General features: G+C 34.1%; 1 protein-coding gene and 40 non-coding genes across 41 annotated transcripts; 19 read left to right on the top strand and 22 right to left on the bottom strand.

The window, feature by feature from the left end:
* Window positions 1–391: 391 nt before the first annotated feature.
* On the bottom strand, window positions 392–537 carry B0350.75. The gene has a single exon (NR_055050.1). It is a non-coding gene; the product is annotated as an Unclassified non-coding RNA B0350.75 (non-coding RNA).
* A 117-nt stretch (window positions 538–654) lies between these two features.
* On the bottom strand, window positions 655–675 carry 21ur-8632. The gene has a single exon (NR_055049.1).
* A 157-nt stretch (window positions 676–832) lies between these two features.
* Window positions 833–853, top strand: 21ur-3689. Its single transcript, NR_055048.1, has one exon.
* Window positions 854–1,106: 253 nt separating this feature from the next.
* Window positions 1,107–1,127, bottom strand: 21ur-14975. Its single transcript, NR_055047.1, has one exon.
* Window positions 1,128–1,261: 134 nt separating this feature from the next.
* Window positions 1,262–1,282, top strand: 21ur-12990. Its single transcript, NR_055046.1, has one exon.
* A 39-nt stretch (window positions 1,283–1,321) lies between these two features.
* 21ur-8671 lies at window positions 1,322–1,342 on the top strand. Its single transcript, NR_055045.1, has one exon.
* A 752-nt stretch (window positions 1,343–2,094) lies between these two features.
* Window positions 2,095–2,115, top strand: 21ur-7043. Its single transcript, NR_055044.1, has one exon.
* A 118-nt stretch (window positions 2,116–2,233) lies between these two features.
* On the top strand, window positions 2,234–2,254 carry 21ur-3556. The gene has a single exon (NR_055043.1).
* Window positions 2,255–2,652: 398 nt separating this feature from the next.
* Window positions 2,653–2,673, top strand: 21ur-5578. The gene has a single exon (NR_055042.1).
* Window positions 2,654–2,674, top strand: 21ur-3216. Its single transcript, NR_055041.1, has one exon.
* A 103-nt stretch (window positions 2,675–2,777) lies between these two features.
* 21ur-184 lies at window positions 2,778–2,798 on the top strand. Its single transcript, NR_055040.1, has one exon.
* A 255-nt stretch (window positions 2,799–3,053) lies between these two features.
* 21ur-664 lies at window positions 3,054–3,074 on the top strand. The gene has a single exon (NR_055039.1).
* A 311-nt stretch (window positions 3,075–3,385) lies between these two features.
* Window positions 3,386–3,406, bottom strand: 21ur-3836. Its single transcript, NR_055038.1, has one exon.
* Window positions 3,389–3,409, bottom strand: 21ur-15190. Its single transcript, NR_055037.1, has one exon.
* Window positions 3,410–3,630: 221 nt separating this feature from the next.
* 21ur-3043 lies at window positions 3,631–3,651 on the bottom strand. The gene has a single exon (NR_055036.1).
* Window positions 3,652–3,978: 327 nt separating this feature from the next.
* Window positions 3,979–3,999, bottom strand: 21ur-15003. The gene has a single exon (NR_055035.1).
* Window positions 3,980–4,000, bottom strand: 21ur-9797. The gene has a single exon (NR_055034.1).
* A 208-nt stretch (window positions 4,001–4,208) lies between these two features.
* 21ur-9134 lies at window positions 4,209–4,229 on the top strand. The gene has a single exon (NR_055033.1).
* A 355-nt stretch (window positions 4,230–4,584) lies between these two features.
* On the bottom strand, window positions 4,585–4,605 carry 21ur-6911. The gene has a single exon (NR_055032.1).
* Window positions 4,606–4,784: 179 nt separating this feature from the next.
* Window positions 4,785–4,805, top strand: 21ur-9686. Its single transcript, NR_055031.1, has one exon.
* 21ur-8785 lies at window positions 4,788–4,808 on the top strand. Its single transcript, NR_055030.1, has one exon.
* Window positions 4,809–5,001: 193 nt separating this feature from the next.
* Window positions 5,002–5,022, bottom strand: 21ur-11359. Its single transcript, NR_055029.1, has one exon.
* Window positions 5,023–5,389: 367 nt separating this feature from the next.
* 21ur-3644 lies at window positions 5,390–5,410 on the top strand. The gene has a single exon (NR_055028.1).
* A 405-nt stretch (window positions 5,411–5,815) lies between these two features.
* On the top strand, window positions 5,816–6,007 carry B0350.73. Its single transcript, NR_055027.1, has one exon. It is a non-coding gene; the product is annotated as an Unclassified non-coding RNA B0350.73 (non-coding RNA).
* Window positions 5,881–5,953, bottom strand: B0350.t1. Its single transcript has one exon. It is a non-coding gene; the product is annotated as a tRNA-Lys (tRNA).
* 21ur-5229 lies at window positions 6,004–6,024 on the bottom strand. The gene has a single exon (NR_055026.1).
* A 746-nt stretch (window positions 6,025–6,770) lies between these two features.
* 21ur-356 lies at window positions 6,771–6,791 on the top strand. The gene has a single exon (NR_055025.1).
* Window positions 6,779–6,799, bottom strand: 21ur-12197. Its single transcript, NR_055024.1, has one exon.
* 21ur-4891 lies at window positions 6,800–6,820 on the bottom strand. The gene has a single exon (NR_055023.1).
* Window positions 6,821–7,205: 385 nt separating this feature from the next.
* 21ur-6969 lies at window positions 7,206–7,226 on the bottom strand. The gene has a single exon (NR_055022.1).
* Window positions 7,209–7,229, bottom strand: 21ur-15352. The gene has a single exon (NR_055021.1).
* Window positions 7,230–7,364: 135 nt separating this feature from the next.
* On the bottom strand, window positions 7,365–7,385 carry 21ur-4665. The gene has a single exon (NR_055020.1).
* Window positions 7,386–7,689: 304 nt separating this feature from the next.
* Window positions 7,690–7,710, bottom strand: 21ur-7252. The gene has a single exon (NR_055019.1).
* Window positions 7,691–7,711, bottom strand: 21ur-14011. Its single transcript, NR_055018.1, has one exon.
* A 106-nt stretch (window positions 7,712–7,817) lies between these two features.
* On the bottom strand, window positions 7,818–7,838 carry 21ur-10562. Its single transcript, NR_055017.1, has one exon.
* Window positions 7,822–7,842, bottom strand: 21ur-9821. The gene has a single exon (NR_055016.1).
* A 397-nt stretch (window positions 7,843–8,239) lies between these two features.
* On the top strand, window positions 8,240–8,341 carry B0350.72. The gene has a single exon (NR_055015.1). It is a non-coding gene; the product is annotated as an Unclassified non-coding RNA B0350.72 (non-coding RNA).
* A 351-nt stretch (window positions 8,342–8,692) lies between these two features.
* Window positions 8,693–8,860, top strand: B0350.69. The gene has a single exon (NR_055014.1). It is a non-coding gene; the product is annotated as an Unclassified non-coding RNA B0350.69 (non-coding RNA).
* B0350.81 lies at window positions 8,757–8,913 on the bottom strand. The gene has a single exon (NR_055013.1). It is a non-coding gene; the product is annotated as an Unclassified non-coding RNA B0350.81 (non-coding RNA).
* Window positions 8,914–9,061: 148 nt separating this feature from the next.
* 21ur-10061 lies at window positions 9,062–9,082 on the top strand. The gene has a single exon (NR_055012.1).
* Window positions 9,083–10,843: 1,761 nt separating this feature from the next.
* Window positions 10,844–11,423, top strand: K02B2.6 (uncharacterized protein; the record flags this gene model as incomplete). The annotated part of the gene is made up of 4 exons (NM_001368441.1): window positions 10,844–10,892; window positions 10,940–11,097; window positions 11,148–11,246; window positions 11,346–11,423. 4 exons carry the CDS (start codon window positions 10,844–10,846, stop codon window positions 11,421–11,423), a joined length of 384 nt encoding a protein of 127 aa, NP_001355374.1.
* Window positions 11,424–12,610: the final 1,187 nt, after the last annotated feature.

Here is a 12,610-nt window from a genome sequence, read left to right as displayed (position 1 = left end):
AATGGTTTTCGGGAAAAGGAAACTGAAATAAAAAGGGAAATATATATTCTCTCTCCTTCTCTGTTCCCCTTTCTTTGCCTTCCTTTCTACATTCCCATAAAACTCCAGCGAAATAAAAAGGACAAAAAAAGAAAAAAAAAGAAATTTCGTTGGCACGGTATGATGTGAAAGTGTTCGAATTTTTTGCGCGAAAAAAAAGTTTGGCAACTTCTATAGAAAGGGAGAAACCGCGACAAAAAAAAGATGACACGACAGTGTCGAAGTTGTCGCTTCGAATTAGAATTCATGGTTGGAATAAAGTGAAAAAATGGGAGGAACAGAAGCAAACCAGTTGATCTCTTGTCGTTTTCTCTATGTCTACAGATTTCCGCTCAGCGAAAAAAACGGGAAAAAAGTGCAGTGAATAAACATGTGAATATTTAAATAAATAAATAAATTGTCTCTTGGGTGTGGTGGAGTCTGTGAGTCCATGAGCGCCCGTATAAAGGGCTTGGGACCCCAAAAATGGAGTGTGGAACTTGAAGAGACACAGAGAAATGTATTTTTCTATCCCAGTGGGGCTCACTCACATTGACACACACGCAATTGTTGCATAAACGAACATTTTGCTATGGGATTTTTGTGAGGAAGGAGAAGCTTGGAGACTTTGAGGGAAAATGACAGAAAAGGTTAGAATTGTTGGGAGAGCTCCAAGTTTTTATATTAAAAAATGTTGAAACTGTAGATTTTTTAAAGATATAAAAACATTTAAAACTTCTAATAGTGAATAGGTAACTTAATTTTCTACCGTTTCAAAAAGTAATTAAATTTCGTACGATTTTCTGAGAAATGCTGGATCTTTCAAAAGTTTGTGTTGAATAACAAATAAATTGACCATTTGAAAAATGAAAAAATGTCAGTTATTTTCTGATTCCTCTCCTCAACCCGTTTTTAGTCAATTCGTCTAAACAACAACATAGCTCTCGTGACATCTATCCGGCATGCAGCCTCGTCCCCCAAAAAATGCAGCACATCTAATTTTCTTTATTCACTTCTCTTGGCCTCTAAACAACAAAAAAGGCGAGAGCCTCATCTGCTTTGAATTTCTTTGCGTGTTGTTTCCACCAGCCTTGTTTCGGGGTTCGAGACTTTTTTTCGTCCAAAAAAAGATCTAAAGGGAGCTTTGGGAAGCTGAAGATTTTTTTGTTTGCTGCAAAACGGTAAAAATAATCAAATGTTTCACAATTATTTGAACAGTCGAAAATTGCATAACTCTTTTCATTTCCAAAATGTTCACTGTTTCACAATTTAGTGAAAAGTATTTGTATGCGCATTTAACCATTCTAGAGTTAAAATGATTCAAAATAATTCTATAAATGCCGGCTACTACGCCTACTTTCTTCAGGTAAATTTTTAATTTGATTGAAACGAAAATGGAAGACTACATTAAACTGTACAAAACCAGATACCGGGGTTGGCGCCAAAATATTACTTTAAAAAGTAAGCGGTATGTAGGCTGCCATTGAACTCAGAAACTGTTTGAAATCTTTAAGTTGGTTAGGTTAGTTCGCAGTATCTAGAGCCTTCCTATCTACAGATCTCCCTAGAGTTACGTTCTCCCTGATGACGTCATCATCTTTTTGTCAAACAATAGATTGTAACGTCATCAGTGGAATAAAATACAGTAAAAGTTGCTAATCTTCTTCTCTAGCAGTTTTTTGTTTGGTTCCGGGTATTATATGTAAAGATGGAAAGAAGGTGACTTAGAAGCAGAATTCTCAAAAACGAAAAAAAAGGGAAAGAATAATGGTAGGGTCATGGCCATTCATCACCTACTCGTACTCACAACATCTGCTCAAAGAGCAGAAAATGGAAGGTTGGGCTACTCGAGTCAATGTTCCTATAATTTGAAGGTGGGGGGATTGGAAGAGGAGTGAAATTTATTTTTTAAAACAGACTTTTTTGAAACCGGGTACTACTTGTTGTCTGCCTGAAACAGGGATTTTTTGAATAGAAAAAAATGAAATAAATAATACGCTTAAAATTTTCAAATTGTTATTTAAAAAAACTGCTTCAGTATGTATATTTGTTATCGCTATGGAAAAACGAGAATATTCTTGAAGATGAATTGGGCTCTATTAAAGTTATAAAAAAAGAATAGTGCTACGTTTTGGTTGGCTGAAATAGTTAAAATTTCAAAAAAAGTTAATGTTTCAATATATTTACTTCTAGTAAAGCGTTTCATTATAACGAATGAGCATGTATTTAATGAACCCCATACTATTGTGAAATTAGACCCAAACCTTCACAATCTGGTGTGTAGATGAAGCGGGGATAGTTATTGAGTTTACAATAAGAGGTGTGTGTGGTGAATGGCGGTTGGTGTTATATGTGGTGAAGAGAGGCTAGTGATGACGGAGGGACAGATGGCAAAATGTATTGGCGAAAGGATGGGTGAAGATGAGAGACTATGTGATTTAAAGAGACACAGACATTCAGAGAAGAGTAGGTCGTAAATGGCGGAAAGAAAGGTCGTTTCTGTGAAGAATGAGATGAATGAATGTTGGTGGTGCTAAGGGTTTGGGATTTTCAGTTTGTTGTTTTAGAGTACAAAATATAAGAAAATAATGTTTCTAGTTCATGGTTTAAAAGCTAGGAAAATCTATAATTTAGTTCGTATGATGCTTTGAATACTTTAAAAAGAAGACTAAAACTAATACCTTGTCAAAGAAATGTTTGAGAAAAATATTTCCTGTTTCAATGGATTGATATCAAAAGTCATTCATTCAAATATGTAATAGTCATGCTTAACTTCAAAAATGTTTTTGCCATTGTATGCGAACATAAGTTGGGCAGTTTTGAAAAAAAATGCACCAAAGTTAATGGAATTTATTCCGGTTTCAAATATTTTTTTTAGGTATTACGTGTTTTATTCGAGAGTGCTAAATACAAAAAATACATCATTCATTACGCTCGCAAAAAAAAAGTTGGGCGAAAAAATCTTTTTCTAAAATTCATAATTTTCTTACTGTTTCAAAATGTTTTCAAACATCCTGGATTTCTGGACTAGGAAGTGTGTTTTTTGTTTGATGGCCACTAAAAATGAGAAAAATAAAAACAATGTTGCAAAGCACATCGAATCATTCAAACAAATCATTTAGTGTTTGTGAGTCACCTATACTTGCGCACTACTAATGTCAAAGTCAAAAGTGTGTGTATATGTTGACATGAGATGAAAAAGGAACAAGAGAAATAGGTAAGGAGAGAGATAGGTATGTGGTTGAATAACACTTCAGAACATACCCAATACCGCAAAGATTGAGACAAATTTAGTGAACGAGTACGCGATGGGGAACGGAAATGATAATAGAAGCTGCTTAGGAAGTTTCTAGGCTGATTTATTATTAGGAAAAATACCAAAGACTCAATATCATACTAAAATCTTTAACGGTAAAGAAACGTCGACGAAACGGGAGAAATTTTGTTAAATTCAAAAATAATTTAAAGTCTACAACCTAGGCCAAAGGCTGAGCCTAAGTCTAAGCCTAAATTTAAGACTAAGCTTAAGCCTATGTCTAAGCCTAAGCCTGAGCCTAAACCTAATAAATATTTAAACTTCAAAAGTTATCTTGCTAAACAATATAAAACAGTGTCTTTGCAACTAGCCACTCATTACTGCCAATTCAAACTGAAATTCTCAAATACAAAATTTGAAACAGTAAAAACTATATTTTTCCAAAAGATAACAGATTCTAACTGTAATATCCAAGTGTGTGTGCCCTCTGCGCACACACACACACACACTGGAAACATTGTGTAATGTGAGCTAATTTCGGCAAAAGAAGACAAATAGAGATCGGGAAGCGGCAAATGAGAATAAAGAGAGAAAGTGGTTTTAAAATGAAATGAGTAGTTGTGTGATGAATCAATTTAGGTGGGTGTTTGGAGATGGTCAGAGACTCGTTTCGATTTTAGAATTTCCGTTACAAAAATTCAAAGAATAGCTTTCACACGCCACGAATCGTTTTTCGTACTCTATTACACTAATTCAGAACTTTCTGAAACAACATATGCACATTTTTTGTAAATTTTAATCAATTTCAAATTCAGCTTTTTATAGTTTACATACTTGATATTCATTAGTAAATTGCACTCTCATAGTTGTTATTTTAAAAAATATTTAACTGTTTCCGGAAGTTTAGATTTAGAAATTTTGTTGTACGGTATATTGTTGTTTTTATATCGGAATCTGTGAAAATTTTGTGACCCGACTTTTACCTGATTTTCAAAGTTTTTTAGTTGTTGAAAGCGATCGAGTGACAGAAAATTGATACATATAATGAATACGTTATAGATAAGTTACACTGCAAACTTAATTTTTAATGTTAGTAATCAGAGAAGCCAATTAAGGAATTGAATATTTTCTTGGGATGTATTTTTGTGAGCAATACCTTTTTCATTTGAAGTTATGTACGGTTAAATTTTGCATATAGTGTAATACGCTCAATTTATTACTCAAGCCGCAGGCGTATTTAGTTTTTACATAACATGCAAAGTTCCAAAAAGTGTCTAGTAAAAATACTATTTTCTCTGATTTTTATAACTGCATAACTCAAAATTTTTTTACTGTTTCTCATAATTTTTAACACTAGTTCACAACTTCATGAAACATCAAACATTCTCTATTACTTTTTCTTTTTTTTTAATAATTGTTTCCAGTGTCCCTATTTGCTGCAATAAGTCAAAATTAAAACTGTGTCACCGTTTCAACATGTTCTTAAAGAAACTGAATTTATCAACTTGATTATTAGATCTTGAAGAATATCCTTTGTTAACTTATAGTGCATATTCAAAAGATTTTGAGCACAGCAATTACACAAATTTCCTTTGAATTTTTAATGTACAGACTGGAAAAAATCAATTAATGCTTTATTTACTCAGATTAACTTTTCTAAATACTGACTGTGAGACTCATGATTGAGGCAAAATCTTTAGTTTGAATGTTCAATCGATAAGTTGAAAAAAAAATATTTCAAGTGGAAACTAAATTTCAAGACTATCGCAGTATGTTAATAAAAGCTTCTTGAAAAAGTACTTTCGAAATTAACACCTCATATTTTTTAAAGAAAGAATCAAATCAGCTTTTCGGTGACTAAAAAATTGAGAGCACAGAAAATTAAATTTCAAAATTTTCCAGATATCTATAGACTTCACTATGAAACAGTTGCGAAAAAAAATCGCTGGTATATCTATTTCAACTCATTTGTATTTTTTTTTCAAAATATTTAACGAAACTATGTTCCATTGTGTCAACATCTTTGCAATGGAAGTCTTTGAAAATTGATTGAATTTGAAAAAAAATTACAGTTTCAAGAAGTTAAAGTTAGCACAATAAAAATAATACATATAGTACATAAGCGGTAAGAGTCCAGAATAATAGCGAATAATAGTAAAGTAAAATAAGAATTTGAAAAAAAAATCAGAAAATCCATTGATTAAATGGAAACAAATCGAGTGTTGCGAAAGAGAAAATGACAAACAATGGTTGAAGAGTAATCAAGTTTAGAATGGAATAGAGTAGAGAGCTCAATGTAAGACAATAAAGCAAATAGAGAGCAAAAAATTGGTGGGCAAACATAAATAGAAAAACGTTTTTTGCGAAAAAAAAAAGAAAAATAATAAGACAGGATCATCTCTTTTTCCACTCTCACGTCTACTTGCCGTCAAATAAGTAAACACAAACCATTGCCTATCTTTTCTTTTTTGTCTGTATCTCTTCTTTCACTGCACTTCTTTGCAAAAAAATTCACGACGGAACAACTATCGGAAAAATGGAGAAAATCACGAAACTGATAAGGAAGACCAAACATATTATAAATGTTAAAACTTTGTAAAAACATAAGCCCAATGCGGGGCTCGAACCCGCGACAACCAGATTAAGAGTCTGGTGCTCTACCGACTGAGCTAACCGGGCGGCGATTGCATTCATGTGAGAAGAGAAATATGTAACAGGCAATGGCATGAGGAAAATTGAAGATGATTATATCGAAAAATGATGAAACACGCGGTAAATATGAGTAGTCAGAGAAACAGAGAAAAATTAAAGTTAAGAGAACTAGATAATAAGGTGATAAATGATAATGAAAACACAAAGAATGCGTTCAAATGGAACTGGTTTGGCAGGAATTGAATGAAGAAAAAAATAAAGAAAAATAAAGAGGATTAACAAGAAACAATGATAAAAATAAATCAAAAATAGAGAAATAAATCGAGAACTCTTATTTTACGTTGTATTTTCACAAAATAAGAATTCTCCCTATGACCTAGCCTGCCAAACAATCTCAAAAAGAAACATTAAAATTTAACTCACTTTCTCAAAATTCGTTTTCCTGGTTCCTAGTTGATATTGTAGTTGATTACGGTAGTGGGTTACTGTAGACTCATAGTCGTCTACACAGTTGTATAAATAAGTAGATAGCTGCAATTTTATGAGGTACTAGTACATAGAAGACACGGGACGGACGGGAAAAAGCGGTAATTATCGGATTTTCTATGATAATATGGGGTGTGAGGGATGGAAAATGGACGGTACATATGGTCGAGAAGACGCAGAAAATTGGAGGAAAAAAACATTCGACTAAGTTGGGAAAAAAAGGAATAGGAAAATAAGTCTTAAATTGGTTGCAATTCGAGGAGAAAGTTTTTGTTTTTAGATTTTTGGTGAGCATATAATTTTGCAATTTTTACTGTTTCAAAAGTTATTGAATTGAAAATATAAATTTTCGAATCGGTATAAAATTTGTGTATTTAGAATCTCACATTGCATTGGAACCTTAGATGAGTACTTGAAAAATATTTGAAATGTGTAAGTGAACATATTGAAACAGTAAAGATTTTCGAAAACATAGTACTAGATATTAATTGTCATAAAAGCGCTGTAGTAAATTAACGATATTTTTTGAAAATTCAGAAACAATGTGAAACCTTCAAATTTGTTTATTTTGATTTTTTTTTTCAGATATACCCGAAATGTAAAAAAAATGTTGTATTCCATTTTTCGCGGGAAAAATTATATGAACAAAATGTTTCAACTCAGACTTGGACTGAAAATAAAATTGAGAAGATAAAATTCAAAATATGTAATTATTTTGGAATACTGTGTGATTTCTTAATTGAGAAAAATGTTGAAATTTTAAAGTAGTTCCTGGAAACGTAAAAAAGTGAAATCTTACCAGAATAAAATACAAGTATTGAATACGATATTTTTGGAAATTTTGAGAACAATATGAAACATTCAAAATTTCAAATTTAGGTTGTTTCTGAACATGAAGATTTAATTAAGATTTAATGCATTGTTTGAGACGGGGAAAATATTTAAAATTGGATTTTTGGGGTTCATCACCTTATTGGGTGTAATTTGATTGGATCTTATAAGGTACCGTTTTGAAACAGCAATTATGACAAATGCCAAACAATGCAGATTGTTTAAATTTTAACAAAAGTAAATTTATTAAAGATACTTTGCAGAATTTAGAAAAAAACAAAAACTCATTTTTAAGATTAAAAAATTTAATGGCAAGAAACGTAACGTTTGGTTTTGGCAGTGTGCAAATAACCCATTTTTTCAAAATTTTCTGTAAGTTGAGCAGCATACTTCTGAGGTAAATTTTTGTTGATTTCGAGTGATTCAGATTTAAATGTTCAGATTTGAAAGTACGTTGGCTCTACGAAACAAATGAATCGTAAACTGGGATAGATAAAATAGAGTATTGAAACAGTGCAAAATATATTCAAATTTGAAAAATCTGTATTTTCATTAATTTTCTTCCAAACTCCATGCAACTCTGCAATGGGAACAATTAATCAAATAGCTATCAAACAGATTATAAACTAGGCTATATAGAAACAGTAAAAAAATATTAGTTGGAATACATTTTCTAACAACCTCTATTATCGAAAAAATACGATGGCACAATTTTCTCATAATTTATTTTTGATCTACCTTGTTGACTAGGCTCCTCCCCTTCCTTTGACAAGACAGCCACAACAAAATAACAACGGCAACAAGATTGGGGGCGGAGTCAAGTTCAACAGGTAGATCAAAAGTAAATTATGAGAAATTTGTGCGATCGTATTTTTTCGATAATATGCAACTCTGGAATAATAATACCGCATTTTATGACAAGGAAGATGAATTAAAAGCCCCAGGAACACCTGAGTGACCGCTTCTAATAACCAAAGGAAGTCGAGAAATTGTGGGGGGTCGCTCTGTTCAGTGACACATGCAAAAAAGCGAACGAACGAGAGCCAGCTGGCAGGAGAGATTGTTAAAGCCGAAGAGACGCAGACGCTTATTAGATCCCGTCCAAATACTGTAATTATGTAGTGGGAAGGGAGGGGGGTGAAGGATCGATGGAGGTCACCTCCGGCAACTACCACATCAAGAAATTGGAGGGGGAGATGAAATGGTAAAACAAACATTGAAAATAGTTTTGAAGGACTCTTTCATTGAAATGACCTGCCTAGGGGAACGGCGGGGACGTAGAAGAAGAAGACAAATGCGCAGAAAATCGGCCCGGGGGCCTATATGACAAACTCATCAATCAATTCAGGCTCCCTGCAAACCTCTTGACCACCTCTTCTAACAAATGACTGGTGACAATTGGTGTGTTGTTTGGGTGTTGAGGAAAGAGGAAAAGGGGAGAACGAGATATTCGATATTCGGGACAAATATTGTAGGGTGGAAGGGTAATACTACTTGAGAACAAATACTTAATAGTACCACACTTCATTATTATATATGTGTCATGTATTTGGAATCCAAAATTGATTGACTACCTTCTTCTTCTCCTTCCGGAAGGCAACTCTTTGAAGATGCCGAAAGAAAGACGTGGCACTATTTGTCACTTGGTGACAGTTGCTAGGTCATTCAGTTACGAGATACTCTCTTGTTATGTAGATTTTATCGCCATGAAGTATAGTTTTTCGTGAATCTAGACTGAGTTGGCGGAGTATGCCAATTTTTTTCAAAAAAGTCGGTTGCACGAAAATGAGAAATATCATGGGTTTTCTATCAGAACAGTTCCAGTGTTAATGAAGCTTTTTGATTGTTATTTCTCGGCAGATCGAGCCTCCTGGCTCGCGCACTTTATGCGGCTGGCGCGCGGAAGAAAGGAAAACTCGACGGGTGGGCGTACGCTATGCGCCAAGATCGCATTCGCAGCGCGTATTCAGTGAGGACAGAGCGCGGATAGATTTTCATCAAATGGCAAAAAGAGTTTGAAATGTGAAATTAACCTGTTAATAAAAATTTGAATGGTCAAATAGCTACCTAAGCATCGTTTGAAGTGTGTATTAATAATTTTTCTACATTCACTTGTCCGTGAAAAATTGAATCCACATTTCTGTCACACAGTTGCTTAAAATATTTTAAGTATTGAGTGTGAATAATAATTTATTTTATTTTGAACAAATTATTACACAGATGGTTCAAGTGTATGAGTTGTAGTGTATGAAGTCTATGAGCTATGAGAGTACGGTTCAAAAGCAGTCGTCGGATTTTCTGTGAGAAAAATTTAGACTTCAAACACTTCGTAAAATAAGCTCGAAAATAACTCTAGATAGGAACTCTAGGTGCTAGATTTCAACAAATGAATAGGAAATGCCAGTTGTTAGGTAAATGTTAAGCAGTTAGAGTAGCCAGTACTAAAAAACTGGGAAACTCCACTGTCGACTAGGTTTTAATGTTTTTATTCCAATATTCCAGTACCAAAATAAACAGTTTTGAACTATAAATATCTACGCTACACTAGACATGTCTACATTTTACCTATGACAGTAATCAGTTTTAGTGTTAAGAAAGCTGGAGCGGCTGATAACTTTGTGGAACTGCTTTTGGAACACCTGGTACTCCAGAAAATAGTTTTATTATGAAAGCTGTCTTAGTAATATAATATTTTATGTCCATTTACCTATTATTTGCATACAAGTGCAACATTCTCAATAGTAACCATTGTATGTCGGTAAGAAAGTTCTAACTTTTGTATCTCATCAGGACACTGTTAGTTCCTAGTTGCATTACTAGTAATCATTGCCATTAAAGTCTCAATGTTAAAAATTCAAAAAAAAACTATCTATAGATCTTTTCTGTTTGCTAAACTTATTAACTAATTTTAACTTATGCTTCTATGAACATTTTGGTAAATTGCCAAAAAAATCCAAAAATACATATACTATATACTATATACGTATATAGTCATTGGTTGACCAAAAATAGTTCATCAGATGTTCTGGCAAACAAATGGTGAAGGGTAGCTACATAGTATTGAACCTCATCGCACATCTTGCGCGCCCTGTCCGCGCCCTGTCCGCGCTCCGTGAGCGCCCCATGCGCGGCCCGTGCGCGCCCCGTGAGCACCCTGGCTGGGATCCTAGACCACAAAACAACGACAATCCGATATTCCGTTTTTTCTTCCATTTTTTCTGTTTTAAATTAATAATTTTTGATTTTTTTGCGATTTTTAAACTTTTTTTTTTAATTTCAGGCTTTAAAAATATTCCAAATTAACTATTTGTACCCATTTTCAGAAAATAACTACAGTGGAAAGCGAGCATTAACAGAATAGGAGGAAACTTAAGATTTTCGAATATCCTATGGCTCCTGTTAAGCTGATAACGATTATTCCATCACCTACAAGGGCGTCGCTTGGATTAAGACGTCAGTTCACATTACACATTATATACTACAATAAATTAATTTTTCAGAAAGGAAGTGGTCTCACTTGTTTCAAAAAGTGAACCATAATTTGGATCCGATTGTGATATTCATGGTGTTCGAATGGAAAATTCCAACAGAATTTCATGGATGTATGACGAAAAACCTAAAGATTACAACGATCGAAATATTCCAGACAGTATGTTTGTAAAACAAAATCATAATAAATATCTTGTCATTGTTCAGAGCTTCTTCCTGCTCCGATCCCTCCACCTTGGTACGATGGAATGGACGCTCTTTATTTGTTCTGGGAAGGGATCTCCCGCGATGTCGTTAGAGCAATTCTTGGAGTTAAAGACAAAATCAATATCAAAACCACACAGGTGGAAAGAACACGATGTGCCGTTAGTTTCAACAAAATTTACTAATCATCAATCATCTTAAATGTTTTCAGAACGCGTTGAAGAGCTCTTCGATGCCTAGAGGAACGTCCACAATGAGTTTTTTGGATCCCATCCAGCTGAAAAACCGTTCAGGAAGAGAAGTACAAGAGGTTGGTGAAGTTTTTTTGTTGAGAATGACCAATATTGAAATTATTATAGTTATATAACTTAATAAAGAAAGATTTTTTTTTTAATTTTGCTTTTTTCAGGCAAACCGATTCGCCAGGAGAAAGTTCGTCGAGAGACAATTAAGTTGCCTCATAAGTCAAGGAAACAACCTTTACTGATTAATTTTTTTGTTATATTCTGCCATTGTGTTACTTTCCGTTCGTTGTTTTTCAATAAAACTAATTTTCAATGATTCTAGAATTAAAAATTATTAGTAATTCAAATCGAAAACGGGGTGGGATGCGCAACTGGCGCGTATCGGATGCGAGAGAAATGCAACTGGTGCGCGCAGGGAACGCGTCTGGCGGTTGATACCAAATAACTAGCGAGCTGCGAGCGCGCGCCATGCGCATCACGTGTGTGCACCAGGTAGCCAAATCTGCCGAGTTATAACATATTTTTGATCATATTTAGTGAGTCAGCAGTTTGGGGAAATTTTCAAGTCGCGTATTTCAACAAGTTTGGAAAAATTGTTTTCCATTATGCAACAATGCAAATAAAAGATTATGCAACCCTAATGTACTCAATGTGTTTTTTGTGTTCCAAAAAAAAGTCGGTTTCACAATCATGAGAAATATCATCGATTATCCATCAGAGCAGTTCATAGACAATTCTAATTTTTTCTGGTCCCAAAAATGTATTTAAAAGATCACGATCAGCCAGTTCCCATCAATATTCAGCCTATCAAATTGCGAAAACAGCTGCCTGTTGGCCTATTTTGTGCCTTTGTGCGAGCCTACTGCCAAAGTACATGAAAGCAGTTGGCAGTTTTTTACTGGAATTTTCCACAAATTATTCATAATGTATAGAACTACACTGTACCGATAACAGAAGCTCACGCCAAAATAGAGACAATGTGAGGTAGGTAGGAACGTATGCAGGCAGGCATGAGGCAGGCATGTTATCCAAGCTAAATCATTGGTTTTCTCCTATGAGGGCGTCATTTTCGAATTAGAAAAAATGTTCTAAACTTGAAGGTGTGATAAAACATTAGGCTCTGATATAAGACTGTCGTGTAGGCGCACAATATGCCAGCCTAATAGCTTCAACGATCACCGATCTAATCGTTTCCAGGTCACGTCAAGCATCAGGTCATAGTGTGGCGTAGGTACTTTTGGGAATGGTCTGTCTGCCTTATAGGTACACAGTCAGGCATATTTTGTGTCTCACAAAAAATTAATCGGAAATAAACTTTTAGATTTCAGTGTTCAAAAATAGCATTTCAGTATTATTCGCGTAATCGGAAAAAATATAAAAAAGTTTTGAAATATTTTTTCACTGTTTCATATATTCTATTTGTGAGATG

The sequence above is a fragment of the Caenorhabditis elegans genome, chromosome IV, assembly GCF_000002985.6.
Source record: "Caenorhabditis elegans chromosome IV".
Taxonomy (NCBI): Eukaryota; Metazoa; Nematoda; class Chromadorea; order Rhabditida; family Rhabditidae; genus Caenorhabditis; species Caenorhabditis elegans.
Note: the sequence above shows the minus strand (reverse complement) of the source record. Positions and strands in the feature narration are given on the sequence as shown.